The 16,145-nt window shown below is 42.6% G+C and overlaps 1 protein-coding gene across 1 annotated transcript in view; it reads left to right on the top strand.

Annotated features, from left to right (window-relative positions):
• LOC138592842 (G-protein coupled receptor 39-like) overlaps positions 1–13,018 on the top strand; it is a 34,519-nt gene extending 21,501 nt beyond the window's left edge. The window contains exon 2 of the mRNA XM_069663726.1: positions 12,534–13,018. Coding sequence (XP_069519827.1) covers positions 12,534–13,018 — 485 coding nt within the window. The remainder of the gene's footprint in view (positions 1–12,533) is intronic.
• The last annotated feature ends 3,127 nt before the right edge of the window (positions 13,019–16,145 follow it).

The raw sequence follows: 16,145 nt of genomic DNA, 5'->3' as shown, positions 1-16,145 counted from the left end.
ATGAAATCATCCCATCTGAAATTCTAAGCTTAAAGGGATAGTTCGGTTTGTTTGAAGTGGGGTTGTATGAGATACTTATCAATAGTAAGTGTACTACATACAAATGCGGGTCAGCACGGCCCCGGTGTTTAGAAACCAGCTGGAGTGCAGGCATGTATGCTAGGCTATATGCCGCTGCAGATAGGGTCAATTCCACATGTACTTCCACAGGTGTTACTGCGCCTGCAGCGTGCGGCGTCGTATCAGCTGTTTGTGTCAGCGGTTTGTAGAAGAGACGACAAACTAAAGAAAATACAATATTATGGAAACGACAAGGTGCCGTTCAAACTAAACTCATTCTTAATCCCTCGCTTATTACAACCAACACCTTATTCCAAAGTACTGCCTGTTAATAATCTCAACATAATGAATCTACAACACAAAGCACTACGCTCCCGCTGATATGTGGGTACATTTATTACCAGCAGTATCACATGTTCGTCATGACCTTTACGTAAGTTCAGCACATGAAAGAGCAAAGTTCAAAGTACAAGTTTGTTACTATTACCGTATCATTTACAACATTATAGATAAGACCAAGAGCTCTTCTGCCCTCTTCACATATGATAATCATTGCATTACTTTGTTCTGCACTGAATCAAACACCAGATACAGCACTGCACTGAGGCAGGTGTTGGCCAACTCTGCAGGCAGGAAATGACCGCATCATCTGCATACAATAAAAAGAAAGTATCAAGTGATTATTAATACAACTCCAACTCATGTCACCTACTAAAGTTCTCTGATGACACTGCCATCGTGGGGTGAACTGATGTGGACAGGAGGAGTATGGGGGCCTGGTGAAGCAGTTTGTGAGGGAAATCACCTGCAACTAAACGTGGAGAAACCTCAGAAGGATTACGACCTCTCCTTCTCCAGTCTGCATCAGTGAGAGTGAGGTGGAGATCATCAGGTCCTACAGGTACCTGGATGAGAGGCTGGAGTGATCCACCAACACGGACGCTGTCTACAGGAAGAACCTGTGTTTCAGTTCCTTTAAAGTCTGCAGCTCCAAATGTTTTATCAGTCTGTTGTTGTGAGCACAATCTTCACGCCAACAGACTGAACAAACTGAGTGTGTTGTGGGCCTGCAGTTCGTCAGACTGGGAGAGCTGTCTGAGACCAGAATACTGGAGAAACTCTTGATTATTATTATGAACAATGTCTCCCACCTTCTTCCCAACATGCTGGACCATCCGAAAATCCACATTAGCAACAGACTCGTCCACCCTCGCTGTTCCAGAGACAGATGCAGGAGGTCTTTCCAACCTGCTGCAATCAAAGGGCTGACACATCGAGACAGACAAGCTTTCACACCCACACTCACACCTACGGGCATTTTAGAGTCGCAGATGAACCTAACGAGCATGTCTTTGGACTGTGGGAGGAAGCCGGAGTACCCGGAGGGAACCCACGCATGCACGGGGAGAACATGCAGACTCCACACAGAAGGTCACTTGGTCCAAACCAGGAACCTTGTAGCTGTGAGGCGACAGCTGCGCAGCCTAGATTAGTTCATGCTTCATGTAAATTGGAGAGAAAACTTTGTGTCATACTAAAAGCATAATTAAATCCCAAATTCACACACAACTAAACCAAAACTATGAAAGCATCACTATAATATCCAGTGGTTTTGTCAGTATGTAAGAAAATGATCTGCATTAATTAAACATCCGCTCTGCCTGTGAACATCTGCACGTATTCAACAGCATCCTTTTTAACAAACTCAAATCCCCGGAGCGGGATTATCCACCAACCGGCTGCGTGTGAAAACCTCCTCCAACATGATTAGATTACTGTTATTGTGACTGATACTCGTCTGCGTCTGACTCGAGTTAGTGACGTGCTTTGATGACGGAGGATCTTCTGTTAGCCTTCTAATTAATTCGTTAACACTCTTCCTGGATTACAGCCCAGCGTCACCAACAGTTTCATCTGCAGAGGGGCAGGACGTCTCTGTGTTTGTGCCCGTCAGACTCAGAAATGTGAGAGGATTTTTGTGCTAAAAATGTAACAAATCCCTCTTCTTGGTTTGCCATAAAAGAAAACTGAGTTGAATATTGAATGAAAAATACAAACAATGAATCAATCATTATTGAGTATTGTTAAGTATTCACAACCGAGTGTAAAAAGAAACAATTATAAATCTTAATCTCATAATCTAATATTAATTCAGTAAAAACAAAGGAAACACAGTTTTTTTTCTTTCACTACAAATGAGTCGATAAAATTAATTTTGCTCTTGAGCTTGATCTCATCGTATCATTCAACTGCTCATTTTGTTTCTGCTGTTTAAGTCTTAGTCAAATGTAATAATCTATCCAGGCTATTGCTCGTGTTTCCCGTTAGTTCCTGATACCTTTAGCAATAGTCTTTAAGGGGTGGAAGTAGTGAATGGTTTAAAAAGTGAAGCCAATGCAGCAGAGCCTCAAACCTGCATTTTTCTAATGACCAGCAGGGGGCGACTACTCTGCTTAAAAGACAGTGGATTTAAGTCTACCAGAAGATGAGCCTACTTTTCAATCAATTCTTTTTCACTACAGCATGATGTAAATGATGGTGCCATTGAGAGTAAGACACAGCTAGACGGTCTTCTGTGTGGAGTCTGCATGTTCTCCACGTGCAAGCGTAGGTTATCTCTGGGTACTCCGGCTTCCTCCCACAGTCCAAAGACATGCTCGTTAGGTTCATTGGTGACTCTAAATTGCCCGTAGGTGTTAGCGTGAAAGGTTGTCCGTCTCTGTGTGTCAGCCCTGTGATTGACTGGTGATCAGTCCAGGTGTAACCCGCCTCTCGCCCAATGACAGCTGCGATCGGCTCCAGCCCCTCGCGACCCTGAACAGGATAAGCGGTATAGATAATGGATGGATGGATGCTTAACTTTACCCTTACTGTACAAATCATCGCGACTCATCCACACTCATCTCCTCCTTTACTAACACTTTGTATATTTGACGACTGCTTTGAATCAATATGCAATCAAACAGTTGAACACTGGAGGAAATCTTTCACGTCTCTTCATTATTCAGTTTGAGTCTTCAGAGACATTTCCGGTCACTGAAGTGAATGAATCAATGATGCGGTGATGCCCTCCATCTGAAAAGTTCCTCCTGAGTTATGAGAGATATTCTGAATTCACAGAAGCCCTGATGAACATTCATGCAGCGTACAGCGGTGCAGGTGTGTGCTGCTTCTAGAGCCTGCTTCATAAAGAGTCAAGTGAAGGATTCAACTCAGCTGGAACAGATTCTGAGTTATTAAAGTGATCCTTTTAGAGTCTCTGCTAGTGCTGCTGAATATTCATCACATTACAGGGCACCGAGGGTCACGATATGTAGAGAGAATGATGTACCTGTTTCAAGCTGTTTTGGTGTTTTAGCGGGCAGTGTCTCCAGCCTGAATCTATGTCCAATATAAAAACATATTATATATCTTGTCTCAAATGTTTGTTGCAGCAGCAGAACACAGCTCATGTTTGGCGTCTCGGCTCCGACCTCATCGCTCCTCGCAGATTTATTTTACATGCAGAAATTTGACAAGTGATGAGATAATCTCTTAAACCCCCCTAAGTGAAGCCTTCAGGTGGATGCTGGGGCTGGTGGTGGGGCTGAAAGTATGAGCGCAGTCCTGGTGCAGGGCTGCGGGGGCAATGAGAGGGAGAGACCGGAAATCTTGCAGCTTAAATAGACGCCACATTGGGAGGAAGTGTTTGGGGAGAATGGCGCATGTCAAGAGTGAAATCAGTTCTGAACTAGCTCGCAGGGGGCGCTTTGTTCGTAACTTTTCAGCAAGTTTCAGAGACTTGAATTCATCCAACCTCTTCTGCTTTCATCTATTGAAGTCATTCTCACTGCCTTTACAGACACAGGCACAATTCCTGGAGAGATTTGTGCATGTTGTGCACCTTTACAACTCTAATCTCAGGGAGCTAACAGCAATGAATAAAAACACTGATATAAACATAAATTTCATGCAACACTTACCAATGAAATGACTTCCTGTTCATCAACGACTGCTGGTTTAAAGTCGAGGTGAAATGAAAGATGTCATTTTAATCCTTTTAGATCACATGCTCAGTAATATTGTGCATTTATTTGACAATATAGGCCAAAAAAAATACAGAAAATCAATTTCTTCGTATTCTTATATCAAAATCCGATCATTTTTTCTTCCGGTACAACTAAATTTCACTCGTGCTTAAGTAAGTTAGCACCAAACAATTTCAACCAATCAATCTGCAACATTTAGCCGCAGAGCACCAAGAACGCTCGGTCAGTTAGCTAGCTACTGCGCTGTGGAGAACGTCTGTCTACGCCCACTTCTCAACGATCAAATCAAATCCCTCTAATGATATGTCCCGCCTGCACGTCCTGTTTCACTCGGAAATACGTCACGATACAGAAGCTAGATACTCTGGAAATGCCGTTTCAGCTCGACTTTAAGTGAATAAATAAGTAAGTACATTTTATTTATAAAGCCCTTTTCACAGACAGAAGTCACAAAGTGCTTCACACCAACAAAAACTATATACAAAACTAGCATCAACAAAAGGTGGCTCACTGAACCACATGATAAAAATCATGCCATACAGACGACATATAAAAAGGTACAATAAGCAGCATCTGAGTGAAACATGGTGACCAGAATGCACGAACAGATATGTTTTTAATTGTTTGTTAAAAAACTCAACAGAATCAGTTGAACGTAACGCTGCAGGCTCCAGAGGCTACGGCCTCAAATGCACGATCACCATGAGTCTGAAGGCGTGTCCTCTGAACGGACAGCAGGTGAAGTGTGTTGGACATGTTTGAAGTGCCAGCTGAAATTTTACAATTTTTTTAAAATAGTTAATTAAATATTGTTTAGTTATTTGTATTTAGCTTCATTCAAATGTTAAAAGCTGTCTGTTAGAAAAAAGAGTCTGTTTGCAAACCAGCAGGGGGCTTGCAGTCTGGAGCTCTGGGCCCTGCAGATAGGCCTTTGTTTGGGGCCCTCCCATCACCTACAGGTGTTCATTTGAGTATCTTTATGTGCTCTTCTTACATAGGGCCTGTATACGCAGTCCTCTTTTTCCCCCATCTGCAGCATCTTTACCCAACTGTGCATACTTAATCATCATTGCTAAAGAAATATGCTGACACTGACAGCTACAGATCTCCATCTTTAATGCTGCTGGTGACATCATAAAGACTTCCTGTTTGCATTTCTCAGCGTGTTTAACAATGTAAGTAACTTTACATGATGTTTCACGTCCTCTGTCCTCCCTGTCTGTGTGCAGCAACCAGGACCTGAGAACCTACAACACATCCTCCAATTACAGCAAAGACTGATAATTAACTGTTCCAATAATCTGTTTAATTTCCCTCTAATTAGCAGAGTTATATTTTCCCATGGCAGGAAGACAGTAGGTCTCCGTGTGTGTGTGTGTGTGTGTGTGTGTGTGTGTGGGCTTGGGGACATCCCTGATGAGATCGTCAGCATAGATTGCAGCTCTAAGGCGAGCGCATTCAGCATGACCGGAGTTGAATTATTATTATAATAATAATAAAATGAATCAACAACATGTGTGAGTGCTTCACACACACACTTTGAGCTGCACACACACGCCTCTCTTCCTGATGCGCGCTGACTCAGTGGTAATTTTCCAGACGAGCGGCCGGACTGTGATCAATGAGCCGACCGGACGCGAGACGTAGAACAGGACTGAAAAAAAAATCCATCTCAAAGACAGATCGTGTCATTTCATACATGATGTGTTGCCTCCGTCAGAGAAAGACCACTAATAATAAAGACCGCTGTGTTGGCTCATCAGTAGCACGCTGCATCTTCCTTCTGAGGGACGTTACAGAGGCCTGATAAAAAAAGTTATAAAAGTTTTTAACTAACTTCACAAATGCATCATCCCTACAAGTTATCTAGTAACTGGATCAGTGGACTGTGTGGGGTTGATAACATCTTATTTTGGTCAGTTTCATGTGTAAGGTGGGCAGAAATAAAGATGGCAGAGCTTCATCAGCTGCCCATTAATTGTAGAAAACTGGACTTTTACCAAATGGGGGTCAGGACTGGATCGACCTGCTATCAGGGTCCAGTGCAAAAATAAGCCTTGTGCTAATTGTTGCTCTTATTAACAGCCATATGTGTAATTAGAAATAATTAGCTGATGTTGTAAGAAGTCAATCAGCAGGAAATTAATCAGCAACATTCTTGATGAGAAGTTGTTCCTCAAATCACTTTAAAAGCAAAAATGATTCCAGTTTTCTCATGTGATTTGCTTCTTTTCTCTTTACAGTGTCAATCAAATATATAACCAAATATAAATAATATAATTTATCAATAACTAGTTGGAAGAATCCGTTTTGGGGTCTGGATTCAGAAGGTGGTTGCTCTTCCTGTCTTGCTCGAGAGCCACAACTATCCAAACCAAACGCAGACATAAGTTTACTTGTTTGCAAACATTGCCTCTTACAGGCAGCAGACACAGAGCAAAATATAAGTTGTCTCTTATCACTGACACATAAAAGTCCAAATGTCCCACTCCTTTGAACTCTTGGTTTCATTGAGACTTAAAGAATGGGACACAAAGTGTATTAAAATATGTTTAAACCCACAATCTCCCACTGACCTTAACTGACCTTGTTGTCTAAACCACAAGTGGGACGTGTGGAGGTGAAGAGCCCGATCTCTACCTTGTTACGAATTCAGTGCAGGAAACAAACTTCCCTCATCAATCAAATAAACGTTGGTATGGAGTTCAATCCAGGCTGCTATTATATATTCTCACAGTACAAACTAAAAGAATACAAATGTAACTTCCTGGTAACGCACACTTCAGGTCAGTGGTGTAATGCAACAAAGTAATAGTACTTCGTTAGAGTACTTAAGTATTTTCTCAGAGTATCTGTACTTTACTTGAGTTTTTAAATTTCTGACGACTTCTACTTTTACTCTGATACATTTCCCCCGAACAATCTCCGTTACTCGTTACTTCGTCAATCGGGAGACATTTACATGTAACTGAAAATATGGAGGGTAAACACTGACGGTGGCAGTAATGCAACATCGTGGACGTCGACTGGTGTATTGATATCTGTACTTTTACTCAAGTATGGCTTTCTGGTACTTTATACACCACTGCACGTGGTTTATCTGAGCTTTGTTACTGAAAATGCTGCATGTGGTCATTGTTGTGCAAGTTCACAGCTTGATGTGTTGTTTTAAATTCGTTGCTGATGTGACTGACGTTGGGACTTGTGTTTTTCAGCCCCGGCGGGAACAATTTGCAGAAAAATGTGAGATTTTTGCCGTTGGAATCTGGACTGATTGGCTCAGAAAACTCCTTCAAAGTTCCATAAGAAATGTCTTCAGCTGAACCGCTGCATTGTCTGAATTGCTAGCAGTGTTAGATATGTCATGCCGTACATCAGACTTTGGCTGCCACAAAACACAGTGCTCAGCAACTCTCGGAAAGTGAGCGGTCATTCTCGGTCTCCAGACTGAACTACGCTCCTGCTCTCCTTAATGAGTTCCAAACTGAATCATTCAGTTAACTTTTCACCAAAAATATGAGCCTGTTCATTGGACACACTCTTTTTGCCTGTTCAGCCACTGCCCGTGGTTATATGACGGTTGTTAAGCATTAGTATACAACCAAAACAACTAGCTAAAAGAGGCTGAAAAAGAAGCTTATAGTGTTTTTAGGTGTAAAGCTTTAAGTGGGTTCAGCAGGAGGAGCAACCAGTTTCACAGTGTAGTCATTTCATGATCACTCAGTGTTCCTGTCTGAAATGTCAGAGGTTTAAAAATAAAAAATAATACAGATTTAAAACAGAAAATGTGACCTTTAATGACGGAGCCTCCTCTCCTGTCAACCCATGTTTGTTTTTAAAATGCCAATGACTGACATGATGTCAGAACATGACGAACATGCACTGTTACTGTTCGAGGTTAAACCGCCGTCAATTACAGCCGCCCCGTCTGTGCAATCTGTGACAGGAACACAATGTGATGATGCGACAGAGTCCGGGTCTGTCTGCTGTCTGAAAACTCATTTGATGCAAGCGTATGTGGTAAAAAGTTTTTACCGCATACCAGAAGTCAACTTGACATTTTTCTTCAGCATGCAGAAGTGATGGGACGAGACGGGAGACCTGATAGGACGGGATCTCTTTCTCTGCACCTTTTTGACTTTTGAAAAACGCTTATTAACAGCTAGACATCAATTCTTCATGGCTACTGGCTCCTGCTCGCTGTAAACACCATATTTAAGTTAAAGATAACATGAATTTTTACATCTAACAGTCTAGTGTATAATTGTGGACTTGGTCTATCAGCTCCCCTCTGCCTCTACAATGCCCCTACTTTTCATGTGCAGACTGCATCTTACAGCTGTGTAGCTTTAATTTTTGAGGACGTGCACAGCCAACGCTCCAAACAGAAGCAGGGAACGTGGGGCAGCCGTCATGTGCACTCAAATGCCTATTTAAAAGCAAATATACGTCGGCCTTAAAGGCATCGAAACCTCTTTGTTTGCTCTCTCTCTCTCTCTCTCTCTCTCTCTCTCTCTCTCTCTCGTGACCTTTCCTGTCTCTCTTCAGCTGCTTCCTAATGAAGGTAAAATGCACTAAATTTTATCTTAAAAAATAAATAAATCAATAAAACAATTTGAGTTGAATAAAGGAAGTCCATGCACACAAATCTTGAATTATGTTTTGTCACTGTGAGTGCAGGTTGGCTTAGCAGGTAGTTGTTTATCCCATACGCAGTTTTTCAAAGACTCATAGACAGTGTGGCTGCACAGTAACCCCTTCATATTACCCCCTCTGCCTCACATACACATAAAGATGACGGCTGAGTCGTCTGTTAATTAAAGAAAATGTCTAACAAGTCAGATGTGGGACAGGCGTGGGATGGGTGTTTGGCTTTTTGAAAAGGTCAAGAGGAGAATACATTTACACACTTTGACAAACAGAGTCACTCAGTTACCGTGGTGACTTTAATTATCTATCAGACCTGAAGGGAGCAATGAATGAATGACTCAAACACAGACAGCTTTGGTCCCCGCGTGTTTCTGGTCGTTCATTTCTCCTCCGTCTCTGCTCACCTTGTATGGACTTCATTTGTGTTCCCGGCTTGTTCACTTTCCTGAATTTGTTCTCTTCTCTTGCTCGTGACTTGCTTTCTCTGTACTTTCCCTCTTCACTTTCATTTGATTCTGTCCTTCATAATAATGAATAAACGTTTTAAACTACCGGAGGAATAATACGAAACAAGTGTTTTTCTCTTTATGTGGCACTTCTCTTTTCCTTGTAAGGAAATAAAGCTTCTTCTTTCTTGTAGAAGTATCAACACTTCTATTTAGGTCCTTTTAATGACTTTTATTCCCATTTAATGTAGAGTAGATACAAAAACCACGTCGGTACACTGACTTTATAGTTAGTGTATCGACAAATAAATCGACAAATAAATAGCCAAATAAACCGGTGGTGTGTTTACAGGATCAGATTATAAATGATTGGAAAGTGGAAATAAAGGCAATCTTTTGTTGAGGGTTTCTTTTTAGGCCTTTGTCTTCATTGGAGAGGACAGTGGATAGAGTCGGGAATATGGGCAGAGAGAGTAGGGATGACAAGCAAAGGGCAGAGGGTCGGAGTCAAACCCGCCTAACTTATGAGGGGCGGCTGTGGCTCAGTGGCAGAGTCGGTCATCTCGCAATCAGAAGGTTGGTGGTTCGATCCCGGACTGCTACAGCCTCATGCCGAAGTGTCCTTGGGCAAGACACTGAGGGCATAGGTATGAATGAGTAGATACTGATTGGAGATTGGCACTTAGGCCTTGTGTGTGAATGTGACATGTACTGTAAAGCGTTTCGAGTGGTCGGAAGACTTGAAAGGCGCTATATAATTGTATTATATGTAATATTGGCATTGTAACCATAAGTATGTATTACCTGTTGTTGTTCATATAACAAGAACACATGTTGTTGTTGCTCTCTTTGCCTGTCTCCATCCTGCATCTCCTTCTATCCCATTTTCGGCCCATCCAGTCGAGGCAGATGTTCAACATGAGTCTGATTCTGCTCGAGGTTTCTGCCTGTTAAACAAAGTTTTTCTGCCAAATATTGCTAAGTGCTACTCATGGTGATTCATGTTGGGCCTCTCTTTAAATAACATAACAAAAAGTCGCTGCTCTTTTTGTAAAGTGTCTCGAGATAACTCTGGTTATGATTTGGCGCTATACAAATAGAATTTGATTGATTGATTGATATAAGTACAGTCCATTTAGCATGAGTAGAAGCTCTGCTGTGCGCCCTTTAAATAGCAGGATCATACTGTACTGCTGCATAGACTTTAGACTTCAGACCAGGTTCATGTTGGTCTAAGGTGTAGTCGCTTTCTGCGTCCTCAAGATAGCAACGCGCCACCCTCATTTGAAAACCACGTGCTATTTACACAACGTGGGTGCTGGGCGTGAAAATGACACTTTGCGCCGGGTGTAAGATAGGGCCAATATGTCATTAAAATTAAAAAGCACTGTATTCAGCTGTTGTAATAAAGCTTTCAAACACATTTGATTATTATTTGGACCTATTGCTGCAAAGTAGCGAAAAAATGGCATCCATGTTTTAAATTTTGGCAACCAAATGCTGAGAAAGCTGAAGTGTGTAGTTGTGTGTTTAGTGTTTAGTGTCAGTTTACTTCAAGGAAAACTTTTCATAGACACGCAGCAATTGTTTACACCTGCCCGGTAGTGATTGCACTTTAAAATTGAGCCATTACAGTCGGAAAAGTCTGAAGAAAAACACTAAAATGCCCAAATTTCCACAAAATTACAGAGTCCATGTCCTCGGTGTTGTCAGCTGTAACTCCGGCTCTGAATAATGTGTCTTACACGGCGGGCTTTGAGAAAAACAAACTCAGACGTGGCCTACATCGATGAGAGCACGCTGACACTTGAGATTAGCACAAAGTGAGAATCAGTGCTTCTAACAGGACAGAAACACCTGAACACGGATCTTTCAGTGAGCCCGTGTGCACTGATGACACACACGAGGAGGAAAGCGTGCTCTACATTTATTAAAGCATAAAGAGGGATTTTTAACACTTACATTTGTCCCTTTGTGAAGTCAGTTTACCACATTTATTTGTCTCTTTCCTCAATTAAACTTGATGAATAATTTCTCTGCAGTCTTGGACGACGTATTATAAATAAATGTGTTGATATTTGCGGGAGGAAGTGATGTCTCAGGCCACATAATTCTGTGACGGCTGTCTGGTCACAGTGTTTGTTCATTAGAAATACAGCAGGAGACATGGATAAACACCAGAGAATGTGTAGTCTGTCCGAAGAGTGAGCACATGACTCAGACCTGACAGATCGGATACATCAGCGGCTGGTGTAGGAGTCAGAGGCAGCATCCTGTGTCATGGAGGTCAATGTCCTGGGTTTCACTTTGGTGAATCAGTGGGAAACAATGTGTGGTTTACTCAAAGGTGCAAGTGCAGGAAATGACTTTACACAGGAATAAAAGCACGAACATTTGGTGCAATGCAAGGTGATGATACACTTGTTGTCATTACAGATACAGACAATATCCACCATATTATACATGAGGGGGATAATTCACTAAAGGATTGCAGCTTTTGCGTCCGCTAAACCTGTGCAGATGACACAAAAAGAAGCACACGCAGAGGGTTGAAGGCATTCCAAAGTGCAGAGATGTGGACTTGAGAGTTGGTGACTTGGGATCGAGTTGACTCAGAGCAGACCATCATCATGGCTGCGTCTGTGCCAAGATAATACAGATACAATTCATTGTTATACTTTTTGAACAGGTTATATATCATATATCATATCATTATTAGATGGGCTGCCAACACCTTGTCTTTTCTCTTTATAAAGACCGGATACTACAGGTAAGAGTGCTGGATCTTGGGTGGAAAAAAAGTGACTTGACCTGCCTTAACTAAGGACTTGTCTTGGCTTGACTTGACTTGACTTGCCCAAGAAAAAATGACTTGAGACTTGAGCAAAGGTGACTTGGTCAGCACACTGCCTCTGTGCTCCGGTGCTGTTTGCGTGTATTTGCGTCATTATACCGTATCGCACTGTATCAGGAGTTATTCCCACTCCTACACAGCACCCTATTAAAGATCAAATTAAACGAAACTTATAAATACTTTGGTAACAGATGCCTGTTGTAAAAAGTAATAATTAAAGGTGTTCAGTGATGGCAGGAAAAGAGCAGACCTTGGTGTTTTGTTTGTTATTTGTTATCTTCGGGCAGAGGCATGTTAGCTTTTCCCTCCTGTTTCCAATCTTTATGCTAACATTGGCTAAACATCTGGTTGTAGTTGGAGTATTTCCCCAAATAACAAATGACCTTAGACTGAATTAATTAATAAATATAATTTTTTGTACCTTGCTGAACTGTCAGGGTGCTCTTGACTCTTCCTTCCTTCGTGTTTCTAACGTTCTCTCTGACTCTTCTTCAGGTCTCATCGTGGGCTCCTTGATGGTTTGCTGGCTTCCCAACCAGATCCGCCGTCTCATGATGGCTGCCGTGCCCAAGTCCCGCTGGACTACTTCCTACTTCCGGAGCTACGTCACCCTCCACCCTGTGGCCGACACCTTCTTCTACCTCAGCTCCGTCCTCAACCCGTTCCTCTACAACCTCTCCTCCCGACAGTTCAGGGAGGTGTTTATGCAGGTGCTGCGGTGCCGCCTCACCATCGAACACATCAACAAGCGCACGCTGCACGGCTCCAAAGCTGTCTCTGGACGCTCCATCCAGCCCCTGCTGCTTAAGTCACTGCGACGTAGCAAGAACACCCTTAAAACCCCTCCGACCTTTACGACCTTTCAACAACAAAGTGACTCAGGAGTGGCTTCAAACACTGAAACGTCCCTCGACCTCACTGAACAGTCTGACTCTGCTCTCCAAACAAAGACAGCTGTACCATCAGAGAGTGAAGTGTAATGTGCTTTACAATTTAATGACACAGTAAACGGTAAAAACAAACCAGTGAAGCTTCTGCTGTAACATCAGAAACAATAATAGATATTTGTTATACAAAGTAAACACAGTACAAAGTGTTGATTCAGGAATTTCATTGACAGATCATGTTCAGACATTTTGACAAAACAGTTAACCTGAATGATCTTTTTTTTTAGCCAGAGGTGACCATGATTACGTCCTTTATACTGATGGGCAGGCTGTTGTTGTAGCGTCTTGTCAATCATGAAGCCACGCCCGTAACTATATCCTGCTTTATCCACTTCTTTAATCTAAATGAGAACACAGTTAAAGGTATAATAAGTAGGATTTTTCCTGACATTACTTGCAACACATTCAAACTGGGCCCCTCCTCCTGGGCTCTTCGTCACCAGAAACTCATTCTCACTCTCTCTTTCAAGAGCAGGCCCACCGCGCTGAGCTAACAGCGACAGCATCACGGTTACCTTTGCGCATGCATGCTAACTGCTGGTTATCTTTTCCTACCCGGTTTGAGGCACCAACAGAAAGATGGCCAACTCTGCTTCGCTCTTTCGCCATGTTCGCTGGTCTGAATGGGGCCCAGTTGCTAATTTGATCCACTCCCACTCACCTCTACGCTGTGATTGGCTCAGGGAACCACGACAGCGCCCCCTCCTGTAAACGATAGAATAGACGCAGAGGGAAGGGCCTCACAAGGGTCTGCACACACACTCACCAACACACATGTATAGAGGCCCATAACTGATGATTAATATTATATTTGTAAAAGTCTATATTTTATTTTTCTATGAAAATCCTACTTATTATACCTTATAATATATTATACCTAAGTTGGCTAACTTTTTTGAACGACAACATTCATTTGGACTTTTTTTTTTTTAAATCAGTGGAGTCGCCCCCTGCTGGCCTTTAGAAAGAAAGCCGGTTTAAGGCTCTTCTGCATGTGCTGAACTTTTGAATCCAAGAGGCTGTGTCCTCATCATACAGTCTTTGCTCAGTACGCTACAACCAATTAAAGGCAAATAAACTTGTGAAATAGACTTCAATTATTTTCTGTGACTTGCAGCCAGCTAACGGCTGAATGAGGAAACACAGTGGTGATTGAGCCTGTGGCCCACTGATGAAAGCCTTTACATTTGCAGTATTACAGACTGGGTGTCTGTGGCGACTCAAGCGGCGCCCAGTTAGTGACGCGTTTTCCATCAGCCAGCAGTGGTTGGTCTGCCAGAGAGGGTAGGCGGAGCTAAGCGGCTGCTTTTCCGGTCTCTGTAAGTGTTGCGAGTAAACAGTAATCTACTACAGCTGAACAAACAAAGAAAAGATGGATGACTACAGATACAACTTCAACAAGAAGTGAAAATCCAAAGAAAAAGAAACAAACTCGACGCTCAGATGAAGCAAACAGTCTAAAAAGGAAAGCGACCGTCAGCCAGGAAAATCAAGAGTTACAACCGGAGCCAACCGTGGACGTCACACATGCAGCACTGTCTGGATATCTGGGACGTGTGCTTCTAAAAAATTAAAACAGTGAGTTGTATAAAATTACTTTCAGCCTCAAGTGGCCCGTTGAGTGACAGCAGTTTTTGGCACTTCCACGTCTTCTTCGGTTATTAACTCAGATTTCCTCCTGCATGTCCCTCTGCTTTATGCTGTTTATCTGGTGGCACAGCTGGAGTCACTAGAGCCACAGGAAGCTAACACTTCTGCAACAGTGGTAGAAAAGGGACTGCTAGCTGGCATAAACATGGATTCCAAATGTTTGTTAGACCTCAAGGACAAACACAATGTTGCTGTGAGAAACACTGAATGTAAACATCACCATGTTTATTTACAGAAAACTGCAGAAGGTACCATTAAAGTTGAGCTCACCTCCACACCATCAACAATCCACTGCATGAATGTCTCGATTTGATGAACCCCAACTTTATGAAGCACAACACCTTAACTTGTGCCGTACAATAGTTGAAATTATCTCTGTCAGCGTATGCACACTGAGCGGTGACCCGCACTTCATGCACTGCTGCTGCTCCACCTCAGGCAGACTGTTATTTCATTGATTTACATGTAATGAACATGTGGTAAGATGTTTACAACAGGTTTGTGTATCTCTGCATGCTCTTGTAGCTCTATGTACAATATCTGCAAGCAGACAGCAGTGATTGACGGATAAAAAAACAGACCTTTCTCAGTTTGTTATTCGCTCTTCTGGATAAACATGATGTACCTGCGAGAGCCTTGGTGGGGTGTGAATAGAGTCAGTGGCATGTACAAAACATCGGCATATAAGGTTGTGAAAGATGGCCGCTTGGTCAGTGGCTCTGTGCTTCAAAATATGAAGATGAAGTTTCCCCTCGAGCGCCAGTTTTTAATGTGCAGGGCTGCAGGGTCAAGTTAACAATGACTAAACAACAAGCTGTTAGACTTTCAAAATAAAGTTAGCGAGAATAAAAAAGCAACATCCAATACGACTTCAAAAACAAAGCTTTCTGAGAAACACTTGAAGAGGTCAGAAACAGTAGCAAACGTTGTGTGGCATTAAGTTGTTTCGTTTGTCAGGTTTAAGTACTATCAATCCATCCATCCATTATCTATGTGGCTTATCCTGTTCAGGGTCGCGGGGGAAATGGAGCCTATCCCAGCTGTCACTGGGCGAGAGGCGGGGTTACACCCTGGACTGATCACCAGTCAATCACAGGGCTGACACACGTAGAAACAGACAACCTTTCAAGCTCATACTCACACCTACGGGCAATTTTAGAGTCACCAATGAACCTAAGGAGCAAGTCTTTGGACTGTTGGGAAGCCGTAGTTTCTGGACGCATGCACGGGGAGAACATGCAAACTCCACACCGAAAGGCCCACTACGTACAAGCTGGGACTCTAACCAGGAACCCTCTGCACCAGTGTGCAGCCCTAATACGTACTAACATTATGTATAGCTACTTAGTTTTGCAACTAAATGGACTGCACGTGGTAAATGTCTCGTCTTCCGACCAATCACCAATCAGATCTATGTCCATTCATACCTGATGGCTCTGCCACCGGGAGCAATTTGAGGTTCAGTGTCTTGCACAAGGACACTTGTGGCATGACATGTGGCTGTGGTGGT

The sequence above is a fragment of the Semicossyphus pulcher genome, unplaced genomic scaffold (genome assembly GCF_022749685.1).
Source record: "Semicossyphus pulcher isolate SPU_LCO1_2020_fin unplaced genomic scaffold, fSemPul1.0.p SCAF_15, whole genome shotgun sequence".
NCBI lineage: Eukaryota > Metazoa > Chordata > Actinopteri > Labriformes > Labridae > Semicossyphus > Semicossyphus pulcher.
This window is presented reverse-complemented; position numbering and strand designations above follow the sequence as displayed.